General features: G+C 49.3%; 1 protein-coding gene across 1 annotated transcript in view; it reads left to right on the top strand.

Moving 5' to 3' along the window:
- lzts3b (leucine zipper, putative tumor suppressor family member 3b) overlaps positions 1–10,686 on the top strand; it is a gene marked incomplete at both ends in the record, with an annotated part of 14,182 nt that extends 3,496 nt beyond the window's left edge. The window contains 4 exons of the mRNA XM_084323145.1: positions 540–668; positions 4,737–4,928; positions 7,977–8,207; positions 9,556–10,686. Coding sequence (XP_084179271.1) covers positions 540–668; positions 4,737–4,928; positions 7,977–8,207; positions 9,556–10,686 — 1,683 coding nt within the window. The remainder of the gene's footprint in view (positions 1–539; positions 669–4,736; positions 4,929–7,976; positions 8,208–9,555) is intronic.
- Positions 10,687–14,176: the final 3,490 nt, after the last annotated feature.

Genomic DNA, 14,176 nt, shown 5'->3' with positions numbered 1-14,176 from the left:
TGATGATGATGATGATGAGTCCTAATAAGAGCTCCTCTTCCTCCTCCAGGTGCAGCAGATGATGATGATGATGATGAGTCCTAATAAGAGCTCCTCTTCCTCCTCCAGGTGCAGCAGATGATGATGATGATGATGATGATGAGTCCTAATAAGAGCTCCTCTTCCTCCTCCAGGTGCAGCACATGATGATGATGATGATGATGATGATGATGAGTCCTAATAAGAGCTCCTCTTCCTCCTCCAGGTGCAGCAGATGATGATGATGATGATGAGTCCTAATAAGAGCTCCTCTTCCTCCTCCAGGTGCAGCAGATGATGATGATGATGATGAGTCCTAATAAGAGCTCCTCTTCCTCCTCCAGGTGCAGCAGATGATGATGATGATGATGAGTCCTAATAAGAGCTCCTCTTCCTCCTCCAGGTGCAGCAGATGATGATGATGATGATGAGTCCTAATAAGAGCTCCTCTTCCTCCTCCAGGTGCAGCAGATGATGATGATGATGATGAGTCCTAATAAGAGCTCCTCTTCCTCCTCCAGGTGCAGCACATGCGCCGTAACCTGGACCAGAGTGAGGCGGCCATCATCCAGGTTTTCGAGGAGAAGCAACGCGTCTGGGAGCGACAGATGGACGAGCTGAGACAGAACTACGCCTCCCGCCTGCAGCAGGTCACCTCCTCCTCCACCTTCTCCTGCTCCTCCTCCTCCTCCTCCTCCTCCTCCTCCTCCTCCTCCTCCTCCTCCTTCTCCTCATCCACCTTCTCCTGCTCCTCCTCCTCCTGCTCCTCCTCCTCCTCCTCCTCCTCCTCCTCATCCTCCTCCTCCTTCTCCTCATCCACCTCCTCCTGCTCCTCCTCCTGCTTCTCCTCCACCTCTTCTTCCTCCTGCTCATCCTCCTCCTGCTCCTCCACCTTCTCCTCCTCATCCTCCTCCACCTCCTCCTCCTTCACCACCTCCTCCTCCTCCTGCTCCTCCTCCACCTTCTCCTCCTCCTCCTTCTCCTCCCCCTCCTTCTCCTCCACCTTCTCTTCCTCCACCTTCTCCTCCTCCTCCTACTCCTCCTCCACCTACTCCACCTTCTCCTCCTCCTCTTCCTCCTCCTCCACCTCCTGGTCCTCCACCTCCTCCTCCTCCTGTTCCTCCTCCACCTTATCCTCCTCCTTCTCCTTCTCCTGCACCTCCTCTTCCTCCACCACCACCTCCACTACCAGTGTGAACGCAGCACTAAGACTGTCAGTGTGAACGCAGCACTAAGGCTGTCAGTGTGAACGTAGCACTAAGGCTGTCAGTGTGAACGCAGCACTAAGGCTGTCAGTGTGAACGCAGCACTAAGGCTGTCAGTGTGAACGCAGCACTAAGGCTGTCAGTGTGAACGCAGCACTAAGGCTGTCAGTGTGAACGCAGCACTAAGGCTGTCAGTGTGAACGCAGCACTAAGGCTGTCAGTGTGAATGTAGCACTAAGGCTGTCAGTGTGAACGCAGCACTAAGACTGTCAGTGTGAACGCAGCACTAAGGCTGTCATTGTGAACGCAGCACTAAGGCTTGGAGTGTGAACGCAGCACTAAGGCTGTCAGTGTGAACGCAGCACTAAGACTGTCAGTGTGAACGCAGCACTAAGACTGTCAGTGTGAACGCAGCACTAAGACTGTCAGTGTGAACGCAGCACTAAGACTGTCAGTGTGAACGCAGCACTAAGACTGTCAGTGTGAACGCAGCACTAAGACTGTCAGTGTGAACGCAGCACTAAGGCTGTCAGTGTGAACGCAGCACTAAGACTGTCAGTGTGAACGCAGCACTAAGGCTGTCAGTGTGAACGCAGCACTAAGACTGTCAGTGTGAACGCAGCACTAAGGCTGTCAGTGTGAACGCAGCACTAAGGCTGTCAGTGTGAACGCAGCACTAAGGCTGTCAGTGTGAACGCAGCACTAAGGCTGTCAGTGTGAACGCAGCACTAAGGCTGTCAGTCTGAACTCAGCACTAAGGCTGTCAGTGTGAACGCAGCACTAAGGGTGTCAGTGTGAACGCAGCACTAAGACTGTCAGTGTGAACGCAGCACTAAGGCTGTCAGTGTGAACGCAGCACTAAGGCTGTCAGTGTGAACGCAGCACTAAGGCTGTCAGTGTGAACGCAGCACTAAGGCTGTCAGTGTGAACGCAGCACTAAGACTGTCAGTGTGAACGCAGCACTAAGGCTGTCAGTGTGAACGCAGCACTAAGGCTGTCAGTGTGAACGCAGCACTAAGGCTGTCAGTGTGAACGCAGCACTAAGGCTGTCAGTGTGAACGCAGCACTAAGACTGTCAGTGTGAACGCAGCACTAAGGCTGTCAGTGTGAACGCAGCACTAAGGCTGTCAGTGTGAACGCAGCACTAAGGCTGTCAGTGTGAACGCAGCACTAAGACTGTCAGTGTGAACGCAGCACTAAGACTGTCAGTGTGAACGCAGCACTAAGACTGTCAGTGTGAACGCAGCACTAAGGCTGTCAGTGTGAACGCAGCACTAAGGCTGTCAGTGTGAACGCAGCACTAAGACTGTCAGTGTGAACGCAGCACTAAGGCTGTCAGTGTGAACGCAGCAGTAAGGCTGTCAGTGTGAACGCAGCACTAAGACTTGCGGTGTGAACGTAGCATTAAGGCTTTGATTTTGATTTTATTTGATTTATTGACAAAAAACATATAACAAAATGTACAGAGCAACATGTGTATTTGCCTTGTCAGGGATAGAACGAAAAGTCCAGGACATATTTCCATCGTTGTCCCTGTTGTTTCAAGTTCAAGTGGCACGTTGGTGTCTGAAGTGCAGCGAGCGTTCTTAGTGAATAGTCTTTTTCTTTTCTTTTTTTCACTTTTTCTCCCCATTTTAAATTTTTCTCCCATCCCAATTTCGTATTTCCAATTCTTCCCTCCCCTGTCTTGAACGATGCTAGACTATGCCTCCCACTGGTCAGCTGTAGTGAGGATAGAAGCCTTGCATCACGTGCCCCCTCCGGTACATGAGGAGGCAGCCTCATTCTTAGTGAATAGTGTAAAGTGCATTAGTAGTAGTATTCATCTTTCAATACAAATACATTTCAGTAAAAAGCATCATTCATGTTCATTGGTGCATTAAAAGCAATAATTATATTCAACAGTAAAGTGCATAGAGACAATACTCATAGTTCAACACAGGTTCAGCACATATCAGATATCAATAACATAACATATCATAACATAACAGTGTGAATGCAGCACTAAGGCCTGGGCCCTGTTTCTTGTACCTGGATAACTGAGTTAGCCGGATAACTTTAACTGGATAACTGAGTTAGCCGGACTTTCCGGTTCCCTGTACGTGGATTTTCCAAATCACCATGACAACAGATCCAAAAGTTTGAGCCTGGTCGAAAGCAGAGTTTAAGTTCAAGTTAGCCTGACCCATCGCCACGCCCCCGCAAAGAAGTGACAGCCCGTTTCCTGAAACTATTCCCACAGTCTACGATCTGCATTATACCATTCTGAATTACGTTTTTGTGCTCCATTCTTCCAGAGGGGGCTTTTGAAATGTAAAATAGACCCAAAATGCTGATACTAAATTCACTTTGTCCTAAATAATGCACGTTATATATACCGTGGCGACGGTGGCGCTCGCTCGTGCGATGTACACATTATGTGGTTATTTTAATTGTAACTGGGATTAAGATGTCTGATGAGATGCGCTGTTTGACGGATTTGAGAAATTGAATGAGCCGTTGACGTCACATTAATGAATGAGGATAAAGAGATAAACTTCATTCAAAACAAAGGATATTCTAAACACGGGTCTCTCGTTCATTAATGTATAAACAATGAATTTATCCCATCTGGCACAGTGGTGCAGCGGTAGTGCTCAAGCCTGCCAACCCAGCGACCGGGGTTCAAAACCCGGTGTTTCCAATATGATTTTTTTGAATATAATATTAATGATTATACGCCAAAGTAGCCTGGTTTTAAGTTAAAATATTATAAATCTACATGCATTGAGGATGTCATTCTTTATATAACTCTCAACGTGCACCAAATTGAATTATTCCTATATTGCAAAAAGAAGGAGACGACTAGGGTCTCGAACCCCGGTCGTCTGTGTGAAAGTCAAAAGAACAACCCGTTAGACCACATTGGAGATAAGTTAAAGATTGACTATACATCAATCAATGGGTAAGAGAGCCGTATCGTAATTCTGTATAACAGTTAACTAATTATTTTCGCTAGCAAGATCTCATTTGATTATTCAATCCAGCAGGCAAGTTTAAAGAAATATAATCTGATTGATTGAGGTAATGAGGGACTTAAAATTAGCCTATAGATAACGCATTTAACTTGTCGGCGAGGCGATTGAGCCGTATTGCAATCTGTCAATAAAGTCTTAAATCAATTAATCAATCAATGCCGTTAGAGAATCAGGATCTCTGCCATCGATACGTGCTGGCTTTTCACCTAAAGCGGCCGCGCGCATTTAGCCTGAGTCGCAAGTCTGGCTTGAGTTAACGAGACAGAATCCACCTTCGTGGAACAGGAAAATCCCGGCTTCAAACATCGGGTTAACTGAAGCTGGATAATGACATCTTGATCGACTTAGTTGAACCACGTACAAGAAACAGGGCCCTGCAGTGTGAACGCAGCCTCAGTGAGCCACTCTGTTTGTTTGTTGTTTGTTGTTCTAGTAGTGGACAGTAACCATGACAACAGGTCAACAACATCACGTCCTTCGCTGCTCCGTCTTGCAGGTGACGCGGCGAGCCCAGCGCTCCCAGAATGCCCTGCAGGCCCAGATGACGCGGCTGGCGCAGGACAAGAGGCGGCTGCAGGAGGAGATGGCGGCGCTGCTCACCCAGCGGGAGGAGCTGGAGAGGAGGTGTCTGGCCTACAGGAAGGAGCAGGCCGACATCCTGCCGCGCCTGGAGGAGACCAAGTGGGAGGTCAGCTGTGTGTGTGTGTGTGTGCGTGCGCACGCGCGCGTGTGTGTGTGTGTGTGTGTGTGCGCGTTTGTGTGTTTGTTTGAGTGTGTGAGTGTGTGTGTGTTTGTGTGTGTGAGTGTGTAAGTGTGACTGCGCACAGGTAAAAGTATATTTCTTTCTGAAAATCTGAAAGTATCCTTTTTATGTATTCAGATAGTACGCTAAAGTTGTGTTAAATTGAAACCACTTAAAGTGTACTTAGTGTGTTTAAAGTTGCATTTAAGATGTACTTAAGATGGGCGGTCAGGTGGCGTAACAGAGATTGCGTTCGTCACCAACCCCGGAGCGGCTGGATTCGCCTGTTCGAATCCAGCTCACAGCTCCGGGGTTGTCACCAGCTTGGCTGGCCGTTCACACCAATACAATTGGCTGTATTAGAGGGTGGGAGAAGCTGGCGGGGTGGGTCCGGGTCATTGTAAACAGCGACTCCTACAGTTCGGTCGGGGCGCCTGCTAAGCGCGGATAGGATCTAAGTGGGATAGTGTGATCCTTCCACACGCTACGCCCTCTCAGTGAGAGTCCGCGCTGCCAGGTGAAAAGAAGCGGTTGATTGGCTAGACGTGTGTCGGAGGAAGCACGTGGTAGCCTCCACTCTCCCAGACCGACTGTGGGGGGTAAGTGCGCAGCGACCAGGAAGGGGATTGGGAATTGGCATAACGACTAACATTGGGATGGGAGAAAATCGGAGGAAAAAGGAGGGGGAAAAAAGATCAATAAAAAAAAGATAAGATAAGGTAAGGTAAGGTAAGGTAAGATTAGATAAGATATGGTAAGGTAAGGTAAGATAAGATAAGGTAACGTAAGGTAAGAAAAGATGAGGTAAGATAAGATAAGACAAAGTAAGGTAAGATAAGATAAGGTAACGTAACGTAAGGTAAGGTAAGGCTGGCATCATAGCAGGAGGGGGAGGGGAGGTACAGGTATGGGCATGAGTAATAGTAGAAAGACATACATTTATAAATATTGAAAAGATGCTTTTGATGTATTCCTGGTTACTTTTGATTACCAAAATCTTACACCTTTAATACGTTTACCAAAGTATAACCTCGTTCCCAGTTTTATCTCCTCCGTGAGATAAAGCCTGGTAAAGAACTACTGCCGAAAGTGTCTGTGGGTTAGAATTTCCGGTGTATGTACTTCCTCTGGAAGCTGCCTCCGAACGGACCAAACTTTTCCCAAATCCTGTCGGCAAACAAGCTAGAACGTCCCGGTCATGTAGTAAATTCTTCAGGCAAAGCCGTTGCAGTGGCTTAAACGAGGAAATATTGTGCACTTCACATGTTTCTTTTTTTTTATCCACTTTTTCTCCTTATTTTTCTATTTTCTCCCATCCCAATTTCGCTGTTTCCAATTCTCCCCTCCCCTGTCTTGAACGTTGCACGCATATGCCCCCTACAGGTCGGCCGTAGGAAGGATAGAAGCCTTGCATCACGTGTCCCCTCCGCGTGAATATTAAAGGCAACCAACTTGTGTTCAGCTTTTCGTTCAGCGTTTCTCTGATTGGCCACACGGCCACGTGACCGCCCTAGCACACGCCCTTATCCGCTGAGAGACGCGGCAGACGCGGCAAAGAGTGAGCTGGGATCATTTGGTGGTCGAACCAGTTCAGACAGAGGTGTTTATTTATATCAATAAACATATCTACTAGAAACACTGGTGTTCTGTTGTGTGACTGTACTAAACTCTTCCACCACATGACCGACATTTGACATACAGTACACCTCCTATCTATGTTGGGATTATGTTTGGTCATGACAAAACAATAAAAATCGCTACTGTTAGTAACGCTGCCACCACCCACTTCAATGACAGAGCTCTCATATTTGCGAATGCATAAACTATATCTTAAATTATGGCGATGTGTCTAATATGGCTGTCGCGAAGTCATTGATAAGCGACAGCCATATTAGACACATAGCCATAATTTAAGATATAGTTTATGCATTCGCAAAATATGAGAGCGCTGTCATTGAAGGACTTCTACAACGGAGCACGGCCGCTGCTGCTGCTGGAGCTGGACCGAGTCAAGCCGCGGGCGGCGCACGGAAGCCGGGGAGAAACCACCGCGTCGCCCCGCTGGCGCTTCAGCAGCCTCCACGGGCGAAATAACATATAACGTTACAGCGTACAGTTCCACACTGATGTACAGTGACACCCAGCAGAGTTTCTAGTTACAGTAGTGACGCGTGAATCGATAGTCCTAACAGTGTTTATTATTAAGAGTCAGATAGTCCGCACAGTGTTTATAGTCCTATAACAGTGTCTATTAGTAAGAGTCAGATAGTCCTAACAGTGTTTATTATTAAGAGTCAGATAGTCCTAACAGTGTTTATTATTAAGAGTCCTAACAGTGTTTATTATTAATTAACGTCATAAACCAACTACCAGATTTATTTTGCACCAGGGAACTTGAAGGTTCCTGCGCTTGTGCTCGCGGCAAAAGGGCGCGGGCTAGCGGCGTGGGGTCGTGGCCAATCAGAGAAAAGCTGAACACAAGTTGGTTGCCTTTAATATTCACGCGTCCCCTCCGGTACACGAGGAGGCAGCCTGTCACATCTTTTCACCTGCCAGAGCGGACTCTCATTGGCGAGGTGTAACGTGTGGGAGGCTCACACTACCCCCGCTATTTCCTGTCTCTGCTGTGCACCGACCTGTAGGAGTCGCTGTCCACAACGTCCAGATTGCCACCCATCGACTTCCACCCGCTGGCTCTGCCAATTGAGCCAGTATGACGGCCGGCCCAAGCCGGAGGCAACGCCGACAGCCGGATTTGAACCCGGTATCTCTTGCGTTGGTGACGAGCGCAATGTCCGCTACGCCACCCAGCCGACCACTTCACATGTTTCTATAATTGTTTTGTCGAAACCGGAAAGCCTGTAGCCTGTACTTCCTGTACTTCCGTTTAGACATTTTAGGAGGCATAGCTTTACCTGCCTAACCAAAGTATAACTGACGTGAGTTTGGTGGTGATCTCCACATTGACCTCTGTCCTCTCCTCTCCCCGTCCAGGTGTGCCAGAAGGTGGGGGAGATCTCCCTGCTCAAGCAGCAGCTCCGGGAGAGCCAGGGGGAGGTGACCCAGCGAGCCGGGGAGATGGTGGCCCTTCGGGGCCAGCTGAAGGAGCTGAACGTCCAGCTGAGGGAGCGAGAGGAGGCCGTGCTGGGTCTCAAGGACTCCTACGGCTCCAAGAGCCTGGACCTGGAGCGCTGCGAGGTGGACCTGAGGAGAACCCTGTCTGAGGTACAGGTCTGATTTTTTTTCCTTTATTTTCAACATATATATATATATATTATATTATATATATATTCAAAATATCAAATCAAAACAAATCATTGATCTCAAGAAATTAAATGATTTTTTTTTTATAAATAAACAAAAGCAAAACATAACTCAATTTACATGTTCGAAAAGGAGTAGGAAGAAGTATACACTTATTTAATACTACCCCTTTTCCACTACTCAAATGAGGGTACTAATTTAAACCTTACAAAACAAATATACAAAAAACAAAAACTATATATGTAAACCATGAAAGAAATAAAATAAAAATGTAAACACCCGTGAATGTCAAATCCCTTCCTCATCCCTCTACCTCGTGAACATCATTTCCTTATAATTCAGTTTGAATTGTCTCATATACGGCTGAGGTACGGGTCTGAGGTACGGCTCTGAGCAGAACCCTGTCAGAGGTGAGGGTCTGAGGAGAACCCTGTCAGAGGTACGGCTCTGAGGAGAACCCTGACAGAGGTACGGCTCTGAGGAGAACCCTGACAGAGGTACGGGTCTGAGGAGAACCCTGTCAGAGGTGAGGGTCTGAGGGGAACCCTGACAGAGGTATGGGTCTGAGGAGAACCCTGACAGAGGTGAGGGTCTGAGGGGAACCCTGACAGAGGTACGGGTCTGAGCAGAACCCTGACAGAGGTAATTATTTCAATTCCAAAAATCATTGAGGCCACGCCCCCCTCATTTACAATGATGTTGAGCAACAAAATGAAAAGGATCAAGGATCTAAACTGACCAAAGGAGACCAAAGTACTGAGCCTTGTACAGTTGGTTGTATGATGTTCCATGTGTCAGGAGCACACAGCAGCTAACAGCAGACTTCCCCAGCTCAGTACAAACTCTAGGTGCTGTGAGTGTCCCATACTGTACAGTATGTGATACTGTAACAAGGCAAATGAGGTGACTAATGACGTCTTCAAGTTCAAGTACTTTATTTGCCAAATACACAACAATACAGCGGCATTGCAGGTGTTTTGTGCTCAGACTCAACAGTGCACAATTAAGTTCAAGTTCAAGTTTCTTTAATAGTTGTCATACAAAAATACAGAATACTTTTATATGAAATGCTTTTTTCTGTTAAGAAACAACAATGAATACAAGAATGGTAACAATACGTAGCAGTAGTAAGATAATACAATTAAATATAAAATGAGGTAAGATCAAATAAAATAGTCAATTAGTTTACAGTGTGTTTACAGTAGTTTACAGTATGTTTACAAACTTTACAGTAGTTTACAGAGTTTACAGTATGAGCCCATCAGGCGAAGTGACTACGGCTCTTGCTAACGACCCCCCCCTCCCCCAGGTGTCTGTCCTCAGGGAGAAGCTGGGCGTGTTCGAGGCCGAGGTGCTCAGTCTGAAGCGGGCTCTGAACGAGCTGGCCAGAGGTCGCGAGGTCGTGCTGAGCCCCAACCTGGCCGCCGCGGGCCTCCTGCCCCCCTGGGGAGTTCTCCACTGCCCCCCCCGCGCCGCCCCCCTCCCCGAGCCCCTGTCCGCCTCCGACGCCCTGCTCAGCCTCCAGAGTGACGAGGCCAAGGCTCAGAGGCAGGAGGCCCAGAGGCAGCTGCGCGAGGAGGCCCAGTGGCGGGAGGTGCAGCAACGCCAGGACGTCCACCTCCAGGAGGGCTACCTCCGTCAAGACGCCCAGATCCGCCAGGAGGCTCAACTGCGCCAGGAGGTCCTAATCCTTCAGGAGGCCCAAATTAGGCAGGAAGCTCAACTCCGCCAAGAGGCCCAGTTGTGCCAGGACACCCAGCTGCGTCAGGAGGCCCACCAGCAGCAGCAACAGCAGCGTGTCCAGGAGAGCCAGCGGGAGGAGGCGGCGGCAGGGGACCTGCGCAGGCAGCTGGAGCAGCTGCAGGGGGCGCTGCGCGCGGAGCGGCAGCAGAGGGAGCGGCAGGCGCTCACCTTCGACCAGGAGCGGCACACCTGGCGGGACGAGAAGGAGCGCGTGCTGAAGTACCAGGCGCAGCTGCAACTCAGCTACGTGGAGACGCTGCAGAAGAACCAGGCGCTGGAGCGCCGCGTGGGGCAGCTGGGGGCTGGGGGCCCAGCCCCCTGCCCCTCCCCCTGCCCCTCCCCCTCCCCCCCGCCACCCTCCCTCCCCCCGCTGCCGGGCCAGCCGCCCGCATGTCTGCCCGTCGCCCTCACCCTGTCCCCGCCCTGCGACCCGCAAAAAGGACCCCCCTCCCTCCACCAGCTGGCCCCGCCCTGGGCTGGCCCCTCCCCCTCCTCCCTCCACCAGCTGGCCCAGCCCTGGGCCGGTGGCCCCTCCCCCTCCCTCCACCAGCTGGCCCAGCCCTGGGCCGGCCCCTCCCCCTCTCTCCACCAGCTGGGCCCGCCCTGGGCTGGCCCCTCCCCCTCCCTGAACCAGCTGGCCCCGCCCTGGGCTGCTGGCCCCTCCCGCCTTGAGAGGATAGAGTCCACAGAGATATGAGCTTTCCGTATTTTACAAATACATACATACAAAATACAATGCAGTACAATACAATATAATACAGTACAATACAAATACAATATAATACAATACAAATACAATACAGTACAGTACAATACAGTACAATACAATACAGTACAATACAAATACAATACAGTACAATACAATACAGTACAATACAATACAATACAAATACAATACAGTACAATACAAATACAGTACGATACAAATACAGTAGAATACAATACAAATACAGTACAATACAGTACAATACAATGCAATACAAATACAGTACAATACAATACAGTACAGTACAATATGATACAATACAGTACAATACAGTACAATACAGTACAGTACAATACAGTACAGTACAATACAATACAGTACAGTACAGTACAATACAATACAGTACAATACAATACAGTACAATACAATACAGTACAGTACAATACAATACAATGGCCTGGTACATTAAAATGCAAAATGTCAACAGATGACAATAGAGTAAAAAAATGCAGTTTCACACGTAGATACAATTACGTTTCCATACTGTAACTAACTACATAGTGTAACGCGAGTAAAACCACTTCAATGAATATCCCAGGCTTTTATTTGCTTCAATCACTGAACCCACCCTGCCTTTATTTGGGACAGGCATCTATTATTAGTAGGTATGTACGGTATTTACGCTTACCTCAAGATCTCTTCAGTCAAATGATTTCATGAACCCGTTCCACCCGAGACCAGCAGCGTGAGCTGCAGAGCAGGAGAGGCTGGTTTGACCTGAAACAGATGAACAGAAGAGGCTGGTTTGACCTGAAACAGATGAACAGGAGAGGCTGGTTTGACCTGAAACAGATGAACAGAAGAGGCTGGTTTGACCTGAAACAGATGAACAGGAGAGGCTGGTTTGACCTGAAACAGACGAACAGGAGAGGCTGGTTTGACCTGAAACAGATGAATAGAAGAGGCTGGTTTGACCTGAAACAGATGAACAGAAGAGGCTGGTTTGACCTGAAACAGATGAACAGAAGAGGCTGGTTTGACCTGAAACAGATGAACAGAAGAGGCTGGTTTGACCTGAAACAGATGAACAGAAGAGGCTGGTTTGACCTGAAACAGACGAACGGGACAGAACACTCGTTCCTGCTCTTACTAAATGGTAAAAGGTGCATTTATATAGTGTTTCTATCCAAAAGCGCTTTACAATTTGTTCCTCACATTCAGTCACACATTCACACACCGACAGCGGAGGTCGACCACGCAAGGTGCCGACCTGCTCATCAGGAGCAATTAAAGGGGTTAAGTGTCTCGCTCAAGGACACTTCGACGCGCTGCCCGGGAGGAGCGGCAATTGAACCTGGGAACCTCCGGATTACCAGATGACTGCTCTACCTCCTGAGCCACTGTCGGCCCTACTATACTACTATAAAGACCCGGTGATTACCAGATGGAGACCCGGTGATTACCAGCCGCTCGCCACGTGGCACAGAGAGAGACGGTGAGAGAACGTGCCGGCAGCACCGACTCCCAGAGGAAACCAGACGGCGCTAGAAACAGACCAAGGAAATTAGGGATGATGTCTGAAATAATGAGAATCTTCAGCTGTTTATTGTGTGTGTGCGGTCATGTGAAACTATATTAGCACTTAAAAGTGCTGTAAGTGGTATTTTCTTTTTTTGTCAGAATAAAGTAAAACGATCTGCCAGCAAATTTGGCTTGGCAAGATTTCTTGAAATAAGGAAGAAAATATCTAAAGTTCTCTCTCCTGATTGGATAAAGTGGGAAGGGATACCAGAAGATGTACTACCCATGTTACTGACAAGACACTCTACGTCGGCGATGGCTGTCAGAATGTAGAGCTGTTTTAAACACTTATTTAAACACTAACAGCACCTTTAAAAAGAGTATGTGGTGAACATGTACCTATGTGGCCAGAGAGCGCCTTATTCCACCTGCCCAGCATGTAGAGCAAGGGATGCACCGATACTGAGGCCGATACCGATACTGAGGCCGATACCGATACTGAGGCCGATACCGATACTGAGGCCGATACCGATACCGGCAGCGGATATCAAGCAGGTGCCAGGCTAAACACAGATACCAGGCAGGTGCCAGGCTAAACACAGGTGCCAGGCAGGTGCCAGGCTAAACACAGGTGCCAGGCAGGTGCCAGGCTAAACACAGGTGCCAGGCAGGTGCCAGGCTAAACACAGATACCAGGCAGGTGCCAGGCTAAACACAGATACCAGGCAGGTGCCAGGCTAAACACAGATACCAGGCAGGTGCCAGGCTAAACACAGATACCAGGCAGGTGCCAGGCTAAACACAGATACCAGGCAGGTGCCAGGCTAAACACAGATACCAGGCAGGTGCCAGGCTAAACACAGATACCAGGCTAAACACAGATACCAGGCTAAACACAGGTGCCAGGCAGGTGCCAGGCTAAACACAGGTGCCAGGCTAAACACAGATACCAGGCAGGTGCCAGGCTAAACACAGATACCAGGCTAAACACAGATACCAGGCTAAACACAGGTGCCAGGCAGGTGCCAGGCTAAACACAGGTGCCAGGCTAAACACAGATACCAGGCAGGTGCCAGGCTAAACACAGATACCAGGCTAAACACAGATACCAGGCTAAACACAGATACCAGGCTAAACACAGATACCAGGCTAAACACAGGTGCCAGGCAGGTGCCAGGCTAAACACAGGTGCCAGGCAGGTGCCAGGCTAAACACAGGTGCCAGGCAGGTGCCAGGCTAAACACAGATACCAGGCAGATGCCAGGCTAAACACAGATACCAGGCAGGTGCCAGGCTAAACACAGGTGCCAGGCAGGTGCCAGGCTAAACACAGGTGCCAGGCTAAACACAGGTGCCAGGCAGGTGCCAGGCTAAACACAGATACCAGGCAGGTGCCAGGCTAAACACAGATACCAGGCTAAACACAGGTGCCAAGCAGGTGCCAGGCTAAACACAGGTGCCAGGCAGGTGCCAGGCTAAACACAGGTGCCAGGCAGGTGCCAGGCTAAACACAGGTGCCAGGCAGGTGCCAGGCTAAACACAGATACCAGGCAGGTGCCAGGCTAAACACAGATACCAGGCAGGTGCCAGGCTAAACACAGGTGCCAGGCAGGTGCCAGGCTAAACACAGGTGCCAGGCTAAACACAGGTGCCAGGCAGGTGCCAGGCTAAACACAGATACCAGGCAGGTGCCAGGCTAAACACAGATACCAGGCAGGTGCCAGGCTAAACACAGATACCAGACAGGTGCCAGGCTAAACACAGATACCAGGCAGGTGCCAGGCTAAACACAGATACCAGGCAGGTGCCAGGCTAAACACAGGTGCCAGGCAGGTGCCAGGCTAAACACAGGTGCCAGGCAGGTGCCAGGCTAAACACAGATACCAGGCAGGTGCCAGGCTAAACACAGATACCAGGCAGGTGCCAGGCTAAACACAGGTGCCAGGCTAAACACAGGTGC

Source organism: Notolepis coatsorum (genome assembly GCF_963971535.1).
Source record: "Notolepis coatsorum genome assembly, chromosome: 10".
Taxonomy (NCBI): domain Eukaryota; kingdom Metazoa; phylum Chordata; class Actinopteri; order Aulopiformes; family Paralepididae; genus Notolepis; species Notolepis coatsorum.
Note: the sequence above shows the minus strand (reverse complement) of the source record. Positions and strands in the feature narration are given on the sequence as shown.